The 16,147-nt window shown below is 41.7% G+C and overlaps 1 protein-coding gene across 1 annotated transcript; it reads left to right on the forward strand.

Annotated features, from left to right (window-relative positions):
• The first annotated feature begins 1,536 nt into the window (after positions 1-1,536).
• Positions 1,537-3,012, forward strand: LOC116357743 (trace amine-associated receptor 13c-like). Its single transcript, XM_031806141.1, has one exon. The coding sequence runs from the start codon at positions 1,581-1,583 to the stop codon at positions 2,544-2,546; it is 966 nt and encodes a 321-aa protein (XP_031662001.1). The 5' UTR covers positions 1,537-1,580; the 3' UTR covers positions 2,547-3,012.
• Positions 3,013-16,147: the final 13,135 nt, after the last annotated feature.

Raw genomic sequence — 16,147 nt, forward strand, 5'->3', positions numbered from 1 at the left:
CACTATTAATTTTGACTGCATGTGCTCTAGTGCATACCCCATACTGCGCTACAAAGACAAAACGCAGTAACAACGTAATTTAATTTACTGCAAAATCTGTCTTTTTCTGTCTAGACAGACAGCACTTTCTGATACTGCATGATATATTCTGATCCACTGGCTTGTTATTGTGTCAGGAAACAAATACCACATTGACCAGTGTCGTGGAAATGTCCTCTATTTACCAAATCATGGGAGCAAACCACACACACACGTCAGAGTTAGTTATAAAAGTCCATCTTTAATTATATGAGCTCTTATCACAATCCTGTGACTCTCAGATAATTCAGTGTCTCCCAGTGAATCCTCTGAGAGTCCCCTTACAATGCAACTGAGTTCCTTTAATAGCAAAAACACACATAGTCACACAGCATAGACATAACTCATCGTTCAGCTTTGTCTCCTTTCATAAACCAAATCCTCCATATCAACAGGCATATATCAAATTGTAATTTATATACAACCCACTCTAAACACAAACTCCTGGAAAAACTCACGGAGAGGAGAGTGACCCTACAGGTCAACAAAGAGGGAGCATAGAATGATTCCACCTTCCTTCCCCCCCCCCCATGAGAAAAGTAGGGAGTCACTGCCACACTGAAAAGATGTGTTTACACATGATGACACTTTGACCTCTCCCCTCTCAGCGGCCCAAGCAAATTAGTTTTGACATAGAACAGATAACTGCCAATGGCCATACAAATATAGCATTCTTATGAGAAGTAACTTACACACATTTGATGAATATTAAACAGCTTACAAATGTTACCAACAAATTCTGATAATTCCACGACACCAGATAATAAACTTGGCTGTTACAACAGATCAAATTCGTAGATACTGCATTTTGCCTTTGTAGGGCAGCATAAACTTATGCCATTTCATCAACAACCCTACTGTCAACTTTCCTACACACTGGCCAGCTGACATGTGATGTGCCGTCGTGTCTCCTGAGGCTGTGGATTATGTTCCAAACTAAGCACTGACAAAACCCAAACCACTTAGTCTGCACAGTTATCCTATTTCCCATTAAAATAGCCTTTGAGTGACCAAAACATCATCCATATTATATTTTCCCCATTTTAATGCTTAATTGAGAAAATGTGTATCTCTCATTTATTTAGAAATGTTTTATTGAACCTTTATTCAACTAGGCAAGTCAGTTAAGAACAAATTATTATGGACAATGACGGCCTACCCGTGGAACCCAACAAATGAAATATGTGAAAACAATCTAATCTCTGACTATCAGTAAGGTTGAAGGACAGGCTAGGTGGGCACAGCAACATCAAATCCTGTCATACATTACATCATGCTTTCACAAATGATTTGTTTATCTAACCGTTTGTTCATTTCTGTGCTCACGTGTGAGAGTGTGTGTGTGTGTGTGTGCAGAGAGACTCTGGGGAGGGGAGTTTCTGTCTGTAACTCAGGGATAAATAGAGAGGCAGAGCTCAGAGTTTCTCAGAAGGCGGACCTGACAGGGTCACACCCAGGACCAAGCAGGAGCAGGACCTCAGCATTTTTACTTTTTAATACAAATGGAGAAACATGAAGATATTCAATACTGTTTTCAGGACAGAAACTCTTCTTGCAGAAAGGCTTTGCTATCAACATCTATCTACATAACACTGTACATCTTCTTCTCATTGATTTCAGCAGTTACAGTATTTTTGAACGTACTGGTGATCATCTCCATCTCTCACTTCAAGCAGCTCCACACTCCAACCAACCTGCTCATCTTCTCTCTGGCTGTGTCAGATCTCCTGGTTGGACTGATTGTGATACCAGTAGTGACTGTAGCAATAATGGAATCATGCTGGGGTTTTGGGGAATATTTCTGTGCGTTTCAATTCTACATCTCTTTTTTATGTACTTCCTTATCTCTGGGTAATTTGGTCCTTATATCTATTGACCGCTATGTTGCTGTGTGTGATCCCTTATTGTACCACTCTAGAATAACAATAAGAAGAATGATGTGTTTTATTTCCATTACCTGGTGCTGTTGTATCATATATGATGCTGTCATTATAAAAAACGTTGTAAATGTACAGACACCCGGTAGGTGTTTGAAAGAATGTTTTATTGTTGAAGGAAAAACCTGGGTTAATAATATAATTTACATTGCAATTACAATGGCTGTCCCGTGCTCTATTATTATAACACTTTACATGAAAATCTTTTTGGTGGCCAGATCACAGGCCAGAAAGGTATTTTCAAAACAGGCTGCCAGTGTGTCTGGTGTTAAAACTGTACAGGCAAATAAGTCTGAGAGAAAAGCAGCAAAAACTCTAGGTATTGTTGTTGTCAACTATTTCATTTGTTGGATTCCATCTTTATTTGTTTACTTTTTTTCCTCTTTTTTAATTGAAATTTTCTCATCATATTTCATCAGCTTTCTGCCACTTGTTAATTCCTTAATTAATCCAATAATTTATGCTTTCTTTTATCCTTGGTTCAAAGTGACAGCTAAACTTATTTTAACTCTGAAGTTAAGGCGTTCATAGTTCCTACGTTTTATTCCAACATTTGACTAACATAGATTTGCCATAGTTATGTAATACAATTGTTGTAATTGCTTCTTTCATGTAACAATACACTGACGTGACTTATCTCAGTGTTTTCATCATAGGTACATGTGGTGTTGATACAGAATGATTTGGCTGGATTGAATTGGAGAACGCATAAGAAGGGATAAGCTTTTTTGAAATAAAAGACATTAGTCATTTTGGGTTGTATATTTGAAATACCAAAGCCTGTGTTTGTCTCCTAAAAGTATATTCTGACGAGGTTATGAGTCATTCTATATCTTGTTTAACATCACCATCTAGTGGCTGAATTGGGACACAATGCCTTTAACAAGTGTATTGAAGTTGAATTGTTCAATATTGCACAATATCAGATAATGTCCAAGTCCATCTCAATGGTGTATTGTGTAAGTAGTTGAGGGTAAAATGCGAGAATATACAATTATGTGTAAGACCTTATAATGTTCAGTAATAAACCATTTGTTAGGAATTTACAGTTTTCTCACCATTTATTAATAATTACTCCCACATGTGTTAAATGTTAGTCAGCTAGGTATTCTCACATGTGTAAATAACTACTATATGCATTAATGATTAAACGCAGGAGACCACAGCAGACACTTGAACTTCAACATACTGGGTAAGAACAGTACCACTACTCTCACGACATCACTGCTGCCAGGTCAGGGGTCACACCAGAGCAGCTCTCTCAGATGCTGTGGAGTCTGAATTGATATAGAGATTGGTATCACTTTATATTAACACTTTGTAATTTTCACACATTTATAACAACTTTTATACTATTCCACAGATCATTCATAAGAATTTTAATGCATTAACTTATAAACCATTTACTGATCATTAGTAAAGTAGTTTTGCAGTCCCTAATCTAAAGGGAGGACTATTCATACTTTCTTACTACTTTATACATGTTTTGAACAGGGACCAGTTTAATTTATCACATAAAGATGGCCATGCTATTGGTAGATATTCCAGCAGTACCTGAAGCTCCTTAAGGTCTCAAAATGAACTAGAACATACCAATGGTTAAACAATAAGCAAACAACACAGAGGATGTTTAAGGAAATATATTGAACATTTTATTCCCAAACAGTCACACTGTTGTAGTAGTGTGCTGAAGGAAGTAATGTGTTTTGTCTGAAAATGATAACATTCTTGTTTGTTGACAGTGACCACCAAAACCAAAGTGTGGATTGCAGTCAATCATTAGAAATCAGATCAAATCAAACTGTATTGATCACATACACGTGTTCAGCAGATGTTACTATGGGTGTGAAATGCTTGAACATCTCATAGTGCAGCAATATCTAACAAGTAATATATAACAATTTCACAAAAAATACCTTAAACACACAAATCTAAGTAAAGGACTGCAATTAAGAATATATGAATATATGGATGAGCAATGTCACAGTGACACAGACTAAGAGCAGTTTATAGACTATTTACAGGGTAAGGGAACCAGTATCTAAATATATATCTTAACTGAACATTACGTTTAAAGGGTTACTACCTTTAATACACTACCAAATCAAATCAAAATCATATTTTATTGGCCACATACAAATATTCAGCTGATGTTATTGCGGGTGTAGTGAAATGCTTTTCTTCCTAGCTCCAACAGTACCTTAACAATTCACAACAATACACACAAATCTAAAAGTAAAAGAATGAAATTTAGAAATATATAAATATTTGACAAAGCAATGTCTGAGTGGTATTGATAACAAATACAGTTGAATACAGTATATACATATGAGATGAGTAAAGCAGTGTGTTAACATTATTAAAGTGACCAGGGATTCCATGTTTTTGTACATAGGGAAGCATCCTCTAAGATGCAGGGTTGAGTAACTGGGTGGTAGTCGGCTGGTGATGGGTATTTAACAGTCTGATGGCTTTGAGATAGAAGCTGTTTTTCAGTCTCTCAGTCCCAGCTTTGATGCACCTGTACTGACCTCGCCTTCTGGATGGTAGCGGGGTGAATAGGCCGTGGCTCTGGTGGTTGATGTCCTTGATGATCTTTTTGGCCTTCCTGTGACATTGGGTACTGTAGGTGTCCTGGAGGGCAGGCAATGTGCCCCCGGTGGTGAGTTGGGCAGTCCGCACCACCCTCTGGAGAGCACTTAGTTTTCAGACTCTTTACTCTGTACCTTGTTGAAGCATCTTTACCAGCGATAACGCTCCAAGCTCGGCACACCTGTATTTGGGGAGTTTTTCCCCATTCTTCTCTGCAGATCCTCTCAAGCTCTGTCAGGTTGGATGGGGAGCGTCGCTGCACAGATATTTTTAGGTCTCTCCACAGATGTTCGATCAGGTTCTGGTCCGGGCTCTGGCTGGGCCTATCAAGCACAGTCAGAGACTTGTCCCGATGCCACTCCTGCATTGTCTTGGCTGTGTGCTTAGGGTCATTGTTCTCTTGGAATCTTCCTGAGCCCTCTGGAGCAGGTTTTCATCAAGGATCTCTCTGTACTTTGCTCCGTTCCTCTTTCCCTTAATCCTGACATGTCTCTCAGTCCCTGCCACTGAAAACACCGTAGGGATGGTGCCATGTTTCCGCCAGACGTGATGCTTGTCATTCAGGCCAAATAGTTAAATCTTGGTTTCATCAGACCAGGGTCTCTTGTTTCTCATCGTCTGAGTGTCCTTTAGGTGCCTTCTGGCAAACTCCAAGGCTGTTGTGTGCCTTTTACTGTGGCGTGGCTTCCATCTGGCCACTCTGAAATATGCAGTTTTGTCACACAACACAATACCACAGATGTCTCAAGTTTTAATTAACGGAGCATGCGAATTGGCGTGGTGTGAAAAGGTTAGTTTGTTAGCGGGGTGCACGCTAACAGCGTTTCAATCTGTGACGTCACTCGCTCTGAGACCTTGAAGTAGTTGTTCCCCTTGCTCTGCAACGGCTGTGGCTTTTGTGGAGCAATGGGTAATGGTGTTGAGGGTGGCTGTTGTCGATGTGTGCAGATGGTCCATGGTTCTAGCCCAGGTAGGGGCGAGGTGAAGGATGGAAGCAGAACTGTTACAAATACACCAGAGCTGTTGACAGAGAATGTGATGTTAATTTCTCTAGCATACACTGCCCCCGACGTCATTTTAGAGAATTTGGCAGTACGTCCAACCGGCATACTGCCAAAGTTCTCTTAATTCCCACATATGCTGAGAACGTGTTGGCTGCTTTTCCGTCACTCTTGCTGTAATGGTAAACATAGTCTTTTGCATGCAGACCTTACCACAGTGTTTTCCATAGTGGCCTTTATTTATTAAGGTGTTTTATTGCGCTGCCATGGCTGAGCTTCTAGTCATCACAGAGTCACCCCAGACGGTTCTTGGAGCTTGCTCACGCGCAGGGTAATTTATGACCCTGATAAGATCTCAGCCTGGCAGATTCTCACACAAGGCTAGAGAGAGAGGGTGCCATGAATCTTGACCAACTTTCTATCCAAGTAATTTGTTTCTCTCTCTCTCTAAAAGGTGAATTTTTTACTTTATATTTACATTGATGCTGCATTTATATCCCTTTATAGTCATGTTGTAAGTGTAATGCCATTTGCTATTTATTTATTTACATATACGTATATTGTATAGCTATAACCCTTATCATCACCTCCTGGTATGGCAACTGCTCGGAATCCGACCATAAGAAGCTACAGAGGGTAGTGCATCAGGCCCAGTACATCAGTACATGGGGCCAAGCTTCCTGCAATCCAGGACCTACTGTATATACTAGGTCATGTCAGATGAAGCCCCAAAAAATTGTCAAAGACTACAGACACCCATGTCATAGACTGTTCTCTCTGCTACCACACAGCAAGCGGTACCGGAGCCCCAAGTCAAGTTCCAAAAGGATCCTTAACAAGTTCTACCCCCAAGCCATAAGACTGCTGAACAATTCATTAAATGGCCACCCGGACTATTTACATTACCCCCCCCCCCCCCCGTTTGTTTTTACACTGCATCTACTTGCTGTTTATTATCTATGCCTAGTCAATGTACCTCAACCGGTAACCCCTGTATGTAGCCTGGTTATTCTTATGTAACTTCATTGTGTTACTTTTAAAAATATTTTTTACTTTAGTTTATTTTGTAAATATTTTCTTAACTCTATTTCTTGAACCGCATTGTGGGAGTAAGTACTTGACAGCATTCGGCATATTTGAACTAATACTGTTTACATTTGTGATTCTTTTTGCCTTATAGAACCAGAACAACTAGATTCTAAGTAATTCGCATTAACAAAATCATACAAACATCCTCAAATGGAAACAACAGTGTCTGTGTATGTGGTGGTGACTATCAAGTGTACAGCGATGGGCCTCAACATCATATTCTAACAGGACAGCACTATAGAGGACAGAACCAGACCCATCAGTTGTAAGCATATATAGTGTGAGGGAATTCACAGCAGACCGCTCAGACGGGTGAGGGCATACCAGCCAACTGTTTTCACGTTGTCCTTCTAGCCAGAGTTAAAGACCACCACGGGGGCGTCATCAGAGCCGGTACTCCACGAGTCGCTAGTCTACTCCCCTGAGAGACACTACTCCAGGACCTCCCGTCCAGAGTGTTCACCACCTCCATGGGACCACTGGGGCCACAGCTATTTAACAGATCTTCGTCGCTCCGGGCCCCCCGCCTGGAATCTACGTCGTGTCTGAGCCACCTCCCCACCAAGCGAGGTGACCCCTGACCTTGTTGTCCTGTTCCTTTCCTTTCTGCTAGGGTTAGAGTTCCCGTCTCACCCGGTAGGCATAGAGTTACAGTTGTGGGTCTACCTGGCAGGTGTAAAGTGAGCAGGATTTGAGTGTCCTGCCCGTCAAGTAAGTCCATTGTATCCTGCATCCATGATAGGGTCAGAGTTAAATTCCTTCCCTGTTGGATCAGAGTTCCCTTCCTTCCTCGTAGGGTGAGAGTTCCCCTCTTTCCCGGTTCCCTTCCTTCCCGGTAGGGCCAGTTTTATAGTCCCCTGCCTTTCCAGTAGGCCAAGTATGTTCTGACCCTCAAGTAGGTCTAGTGTATCCTGCCATGCTGGGCCATAAGTTAGCTGCCCAGTCTGCAGGTTTGCAGTCTCCCACCCAGCTCAGATTGCAGCCCCTTACATTAGTTGTTTGACAGTTCCCTATCCCACCAGGCTATGAGCCCCCTGCCATGCTAGGCCAATAATTAACTTCTCTGTCTGCAGGTCGGCAGTCTCCTGCCCTGCACAGATTGCAGATCCCTACCTTAGTTGTTAGGCAGTTGCCTACCCCACCAGGGTTAGAGCCTCCTGTCTTGCTAGGCCCCAAGTGCATTCTATTAGACTCGCAGTCTGCAGACATAGTCGTCCCACCATGCTTAGGGCCTCCTTGCCTTGCTAAGCCATAAGTTACCTGTGCAAGGTTCTCAGTTCTCAACACTCATTAGCCCTCAGTCACTAGCACTATGTCATTGGTGCATTCGTCTCTAGCTGCACTAGGTCATTGGTATCCAGCTTCACTAGGTCATTGGTCTTCAGTTGCACCAAGTCTTTGGTCTCCAGCTGCACAAGGTCTGTTGTCTCCAGCATTAGTCGTCCCTCAGTCCCTAACCCATGTGGGTCATCAAGCTCCTTCCCCACTAGACTCAGAGGTACTAGTTTCTCCAGTAGGCACAGAGCTCGACAATTCTCCAAGTCCAGTGTCAGTTTCCCTGGCAGGTCCAGAGTCAGTCTTTCTGTCAGGTTCAGAGACGTTCTCCCTGTCAGGTCCAGAGTCGTTCTCCCTGTCAGGTCCAGAGTCGTTCTCCCTGTCAGGTTCAGAGTCGTTCTCCCCATCAGGTTCAGAGTTGTTCTCCCATTCAGGTTCTGAGTCATTCTCCGTGTCAGGTTTAGAGTCATTCTCTATGAAAGGTTCAGATTCGTTCTCTGTCAGTTTCAGAGTCGTTCTACGTTGCAGGTCTAGCATGGTTCTCCCTGTCAAGTTCAGAGTCATTTTCCCTGTCAGATTCAGAGACGTTCTCACTGTCTCCAGCTCTAGTCGGCCCTCAGTCTACTGCTGCGCCAGGCTATAGGTCCTCTGCCCCACTAGGTTTGCAGCATCTTGCTCAGTTGGTCGGCAGCCCCCAGCCTTAGTCGGCAAGCAGTCAGCTCCCTCAGTGCTACAGGCCACACCACCTGCCCTAGTTCTAGGTCCTGGGTCTCTCGCCCCACTAGACCCGGAGTTATCTGCTCCTCTAGGTGTGCAGTTAGACAGTTCACAGCCCTCAGCCTGCAACCAGTTGCCTGCTTGGCTAGGTTTGCAGCTTCCCAATATTTCTGGCTTGCAGTCATCAGATTTAGTAGTGGGTTCCAAGTGCCCTGCCCTGCTTGGCCCTCAGCTCCCTGATCTGGGGTAACCACCATTCCCTGATCCTTGGGACCTGCTGTCTCTAGTTATGGCGGGCGTCCCATCTCCTGCCTTGGATGACCCTCAGCCCTTCCGACGTGGGATACCACCTGACCTTTTCTCTGGGGCCCAGCTGACCACTGCCTCCAGATCTCTAATTATCCCTTTGTGTTAATTTACTGCTGTCACGTCCTGACCTTAGTTCCTTTTTTATGTCTCTATTTTGGTTTGGTCAGGGCGTGAGTTGGGGTGGGCATTCTATGTTTTGTTCTATGTTTTGTATTTCTGTGTTTGGCCTGGTATGGTTTCCAATCAGAAGCAGCTGTCTATCGTTGTCTCTGATTGAGAACCATACTTAGGTAGGCTGTTCCCACCTGTGTTTGTGGGTAGTTGTTTCCTGTTTTGTGTTGTTTCACCTGATAGGACTGTTTCAATTTTTTGTTTCACTTTTGTTATTCTTTTATTCAGTGTTCAGTTGTAATAAATTTAACATGGACACGTAGTGGCTGCAGTTTGGTCCAATCTTTCCTACTCATCAAGATGAAGAAAATCGTAACAGAACTACCCACCACAAACGGACCAAGCAGCATGGTAACAGGGAGCAGAGAGTTCAGGACCCCTGGACTTGGGAGGAGATATTGGATGGCAAGGGACCCTGGGCACAGGCTGGGGAATATCGCCGCCCCAAAGAAGAACTGGAGGCAGTTAAAGCTGAGCTCCGGCAATATGAGGTAAGGCAGCGCAACAGGCACGAGGGGGGCACACAGGGAGATTGGCGGAGTCAGGCGATAGACCTGAGCCAACTCCCCGTGCTTACTGGAAGAAGCGTAGTACTGGTCAGGCACCGTGTTATGCGGTGAAGCGCACGGTGTCGCCAGTGCGCGCTCATAGCCCGGAGCGCTATAGGCCAGCCCCCCGCAAGTGCCATGCGAGAGTGGGCATCCAGCCAGGGCGTATTGTGCCAGCTATTAAGCACTAGGCCTCCTGTAGGTTTCCCCAGCCTGGTGGGTCCTGTGGCAGCCCCACGCACCAGGCTGTCTCTCCGTCTCCTCCCTACAGGTTCTCACGCCTGTCCGGAGCTGCCAGAGCCGCCCTCCTGTCCGGAGCTGCCAGAGCCGCCCTCCTGTCCGGAGCTGCCAGAGCCGCCCTCCTGTCCGGAGCTGCCAGAGCCCCCCGCCTGTCCGGAGCTGCCAGAGCCCCCTCCTGTCCGGAGCTGCCAGAGCCCCCCGCATGTCCGGCGCTGCCAGAGCCTCCCGCCTGTCCGGCGCTGCCAGAGCCTCCCGCCGTCCGGCGCTGCCAAATCTCCCGCCTGTCCAGCGCTGCCAGAGCCTCCCGCCTGTCCGGCGCTGCCAGAGTCTCCCTCCTATTCAGTGCCCGCTTTAAGGGTCCCCAGTCCGGGGTCGGCGGCGAGGGTCGTACCTCCAGAGGCGCCTCGTAAGTGGGCCATGACTAAGGTGGAGTGCTTCTACACCTGCATTGCTTGCTGTTTGGGGTTTTAGGCTGGGTTTCTGTACAGCACTTTGAGATATCAGCTGATGTACGAAGGGCTATATAAATAAATTTGATTTGATTTGAGTGGGGTCTACGTCCCGCACCAGAGCCGCCACCGCTGTGAAATGCCCACCCAGACCCTCCCCTATAGGTTCAGGTTTTGCGGCCGGAGTCCACACCTTTGGGGGTGGGGGGGATACTGTCACGTCCTGATCTTAGTTCCTTTTTTATCTATATTTTGTTTTGATCAGGGCGTGAGTTGGGGTGGGCATTCTATGTTTTGTTCTATGTTTTCTATTTCTGTGTTTAGTCTGGTATGGTTCCCAATCAGAGGCAGCTGTCTATCGTTGTTTCTGATTGAGAACCATACTTAGGTAGCCTGTTCCCACCTGTGTTTGTGGGTAGTTGTTTTGTGTTGTTTCACCTGATAGGACTGTTTCGATTTTCGTTGTTTCACTTTTATTATTTTATTCAGTGTTCAGTTGTAATAAATTTAACATGGACATGTACCCCGCTGCAGTTTGGTACGAACTTTCCTACTCCTGATCAGATGAAGAAGATCGTAACAACTGCTGCTCAAATTATTTGTTACTCTTATTTTTTACTTAACATTTATTTTTACTTAAAACTGCATTGTTGGTTAAATGCTTGTAAGTAAGCATTTCACTTTAAGGTCTTCACCTGATCGGCACTTGTGAGAAATACATTTGATTTGATTTGATGTACATTTTCTCTCATCTCCAACTATCAGTAACGCTGAAGGACAGGCTAGCTGGGCACAGCAACATCCAATCCTGTCCTACATTACATCATGCTTTGATGAATTATTTGTTTATCCAACCGTGTGTGTGTGTGTGTGTGTGTGTGTGTGTGTGTGTGTGTGTGTAGAGATATCCTGGGGAGGGGAGTGGCTGTCAGTAACTCAGGGATAAATAGAGAAGCAGAGCTCAGTTTCTCAGAAGGCGGACCTGACAGGGTCACACACAGGACCAAGCAGGAGCAGGACCTCAGCATTTTCACCTTTTATTACAAATGGAGAAACATGAAGATATTCAGTACTGTTTTCAAGATGGAAACTCTTCTTGCAGAAAGGCTTTGCTATCGTCATCTATCTACATAACACTGTACATCTTCTTCTCATTGATTTCAGCAGTAACAGTATTTTTGAACGTACTGGTGATCATCTCCATCTCTCACTTCAAGCAGCTCCACACTCCAACAAACTTGCTCATTCTCTCTCTGGCTGTGTCAGATCTCCTGGTTGGACTGATTGTGATACCAGTACTGACTGTAGCAATAATGGAATCATGCTGGGGTTTTGGGGAATATTTCTGTGCGTTTCAATTCTACATTACTTTTTTATGTACTTCTTTATCACTTGGCAATTTGGTCTTGATATCTATTGACCGCTATGTTGCTGTGTGTGATCCCTTATTGTACCACTCTAAAATAACAACAACAAGAACTATTTGTTGTATATCCATTACCTGGTGGTGTTGTATCATATACGATGCTGTTATTATAAAAAAAGTTGTAAATGTGCAGGTACTGAGTAGGTGTTTGACAGAATGTTTTATTTTTGAAGGAATAACCTGGGTTAATATAATTTACATTGTTTTTATAATGGTTGTCCCGTGTTCTATTATTATAACACTTTATATGAAAATCTTTGTGGTGGCCAGATCACAGGCCAGAAAGGTATTTTCAAAAGAGGCTGGCAGTGTGTCTGGTGTTAAAACTATTCAGGCAAATAAGTCTGAGAGAAAAGCAGCAAAAACTCTAGCTATTGTTGTTGTCAACTATTTCATTTGTTGGATTCCATCTCTATTTGTTTTCTCATTTTTTTCTCTTTTATTTGACAATTTCTTATCATTTTTCATCATTTTTCTGCCACTTGTTAATTCCTTAATTAATCCAATAATTTATGCTTTCTTTTATCCATGGTTCAAAGTGACAGTTAAACGTATTTTAAGTCTGTAATGAAGGTGTTCATAGTTCCTATAATTTTATTCCCTCGTTTGGCCAACATAGGTTTGATATAGTTTTGTAATACAATTGTTGTAATTATTTATTTCATGAAACAATACACTGACATTACTTATCTCAGTGTTGTCATCATATATACATGTGGTGTTGATTCAGAATGATTTGTCTGAATTGGAATGGAATGACTTGGAGGAGGCATGAGAAGGCATAAGCTTGTTTTATAAAATACATTGTAGTCATTGTGGATTGTGTACTCCAAATACCTAAGGCTGTGGTTGTTCTGTGTTACTTAATGATAAATAGTAAGTATTCTAAAAGTACATTCTGAGGACGTCATGATTCGTTCTGTATGTTGTTCAACATCTCCCTCTAGTGGCTCAATTGTGACACAACGTCTTCATCCTGTGTTGTTAGATTGAAATGTACTATATGCTTATCAGATAACGTCTATCTCAGTGGTGTATTGTATAAATATAATATTATAATATTAAATATTATAATATTAAAATATAAGAAAATGCAATTATGTGTAACACTTTATAATTACATTCAGTAATGAACCATTTGTAAGGCATTTACAGTTTGTAAGGCATTTAGAGTTTGCTCACCATTTAATATTAAGGCCACATTTGTGAAATGTTACTTAACTTGATATTCTGACATTTATAAATAACTTCTACATTACATTAATACATACATTATGTATACACATATTATTATAATTATTCAACACAACAGCGCAGGAGACTGTTGCAGACACTTCAACCTCAACATACTGGGTATTAACACTTCCAAAACTCTCACTACTTCACTGCTGAAATGTCAGGGGTCACGCCAGAGCAGCTCTCTCAGAAGCTGTTTAGTGTGAATGAATATGGAGATTGGGTAACACACAAACCATTTCATAATGTATAATAATGTATTTTCATAAGATGTTTAATAAATGTCAATGAACCATTTAATAATCATTAGTAAGTCGTGAGAGTTTTGGACTCTCTGCAAGTCGTGTTGCAGTCCCTAATCTAAAGTGAAGACAATTCGTACTTTCTAATCATTTATAAATGTTTTGAACAGGGACCAGTGTAATTAATCACAAAAAGATTGACATGCTATTGGTAGACATTCCAGCAGTCCCGGATGCTCCTTAAATTCTCAAAATGACCTAGAACATATCAATGGTTAAACAATAAGCACAAAACACAGAGGATGTTAAAGGAAATATATTGAACATTTTATTCCCAAACAGTCACACTGCTGTAATAGTGTGCTGAAGGAAGTAACGTGTTTGTCTGAAAATGATAACATCTGTGTTTGTTGGCAGTGACTATCAAAACCAAAGTGTGGATTGCAGTCACTCATTAGAGCAGTTCATAGACTGTTTACACGGTAAGTGAACAAATATCTAAATAGATCATTTAACTGAACATTATGTTTAAAGGGATACAACCTTTAATACACTACTAGTGAAGGTGTCCACATACTTATGACTTCTTTAAATGGGGGGACTAGATACATAAGATGTTTTCATTTCTAAATGGGAAACAGATATATATATGAAAATACACTAAAATAAAAAGTGACTATTATTATTATTACTATCTATTATGAAACATTTGATCTCAAATCCAAAATGATGGACTGAAGAGCAAAGTTTAAAAAAAGTTTTACTGCAGAGTTTTACACCCACTGGGCACACAATGGCTGAATCAACGTTGTTTCTTTTTTTAAACCAACATGGTGTAGACATTGAATTTACATCTGTGCCCAGTGGGCAGGGATTGCTTTCAGTATGTGCGTTGGACATAGGATGGTACTGTAGTATGCAATCTGTGTCTGAGACAGATGACTTGACTCATTCAACAAGAAAGATAATTATTTATGTTCTATGAAGACAACATATATCTGATCTTTATGTGTTAGGTGAAAAGTGTGCCTCTGACAAACTGAGAAGAGACCATCTGTCTGAATAATACCAAAGCCTTTTCATTACAGGAACCTCCCTGAATACAGAGTATTCAGAAAATATTCATACCACTTCACTTATTCCTCATGTTATCGTGTTACAGCCTGAATTCAAAATGTATGAAAACACTTTTCTCATCATCTACATGCAACACCTCATAATAACACAGTGAAAACAATGTGGAAGCACATTAAATACAGAAATATCTCATTTACATAAGGGTCCTATTTTATATCACAAGCAAATTATAAAGGCTTCATAAAGACTTCATAAAGTGTTTATAAACACTACATTAATGTGTCACAAATCATCTACAACCACATGTCATCCTCTATAAAGGGTTCACTGTATGTATGTAAATACATTCAAATAAAAGGTGACATTCTATAACATCAACTCAAATGAAAAAAGTGAAAATGGGACCCTTATGTAAATTACATATTTCTGTATTTAATTTGCAATACATTTGCAAAAATGTCTAAAAACATGTTTTCACGTACATGTGGCTTAACTGTGTGACATGAGCATTAATGTCAAATGTGACATAACCCACTAGGCCAAATAGGAAATAAACCTGTGCTTTATAAAGGGTGGCATAAGCAATGCTTAATAAAGGATTCATGAATCATATTACATTGAGGCATCACAAAGCATTTATTACCTTGTCATGCATTTCGGTAGAGCATTGCAATGACTGGATAGATGGTTTGATTGCCGGGATCACCCATAGGTAAAATTAAATTAAATTAAAAATATAAAAATTATTTGCACAAGTGACTTTAAGTCACTTTGGATAAAAGCATCTGCTAAATTGTATGTATTATATTACTCTAAAACATTTCTAGGATGACCCAACCTCTTTCAATCTTGGGGGCATAGACAATATTGGGATCTGACCTCAACTTTCTCGAAAATGCTGTGCAGCAGGAAGACACAAACTTTCAGTTGTATTGCCTAATTCAGATTTTTTTCTCCCCTAATTCCGTTTTCTCGGTTGAGTTTTTCAGGTTTCGGATATATTTCTATTTTTTCTGATTTCCCCTGTTTTTAAACACATTTTTATTTATTTATAGAAAAACAACTACATTGTAATATCTGTGTTCACAACAATGCTTAAACCACATCAGAGGATTACTTTCAGTTCTGGTATAAATCTGAGAAATGTTTGTTTTTTAGTGTAGTTAACCTTTAATTCAGTGTGCATGCCCTGCACACTGAATGTTTGGTTAGCATTGTTTCTGTAGTACAGTAAGCCACATGTGATGAGTTGCAAATCAAATACCTACTAGTGGTACCACTGGACAGCAAAGAACGAGTACGTTAAACGTTATTTGTTGTAATTCAAATTCATTTGTAGTAGTTAAATGTTGAGTTAGATTACATAGCTATCTCAATCGTTTAAAAAAATTATTTTGAAGGCTCTGAAGGTACTGGTTTGAGGCGTCCAAACACCCTTTCCTGGTGTGGACGGACCACCACAACCTGGAGTACATCAGGGCAGCGAAGAGGCTAAACCCGAGACAGGCCAGGTGGGCTCTATTCTTCTCCAGGTTCCAATTCACGCTTTCATATAGGGGAACACCACCGTTCTCATCATTGTGGACCGTTTTTTCAAAGCTTGTCGCCTCCTTCCTCTTCCTGAGCTCCCGTCGGCCAAGCAAACCGCAGAGGCTCTTTTTACTCACGATCTTCTGGCACTACTGGATCCCAGAGGGCATTGTGTCAGACCGTGGCCCTCACTTCACCTCACACGTATGGAAGGCGTTCATGGAACACCT

This window comes from Oncorhynchus kisutch, linkage group LG26, assembly GCF_002021735.2.
Source record: "Oncorhynchus kisutch isolate 150728-3 linkage group LG26, Okis_V2, whole genome shotgun sequence".
Classification (NCBI taxonomy): Eukaryota; Metazoa; Chordata; class Actinopteri; order Salmoniformes; family Salmonidae; genus Oncorhynchus; species Oncorhynchus kisutch.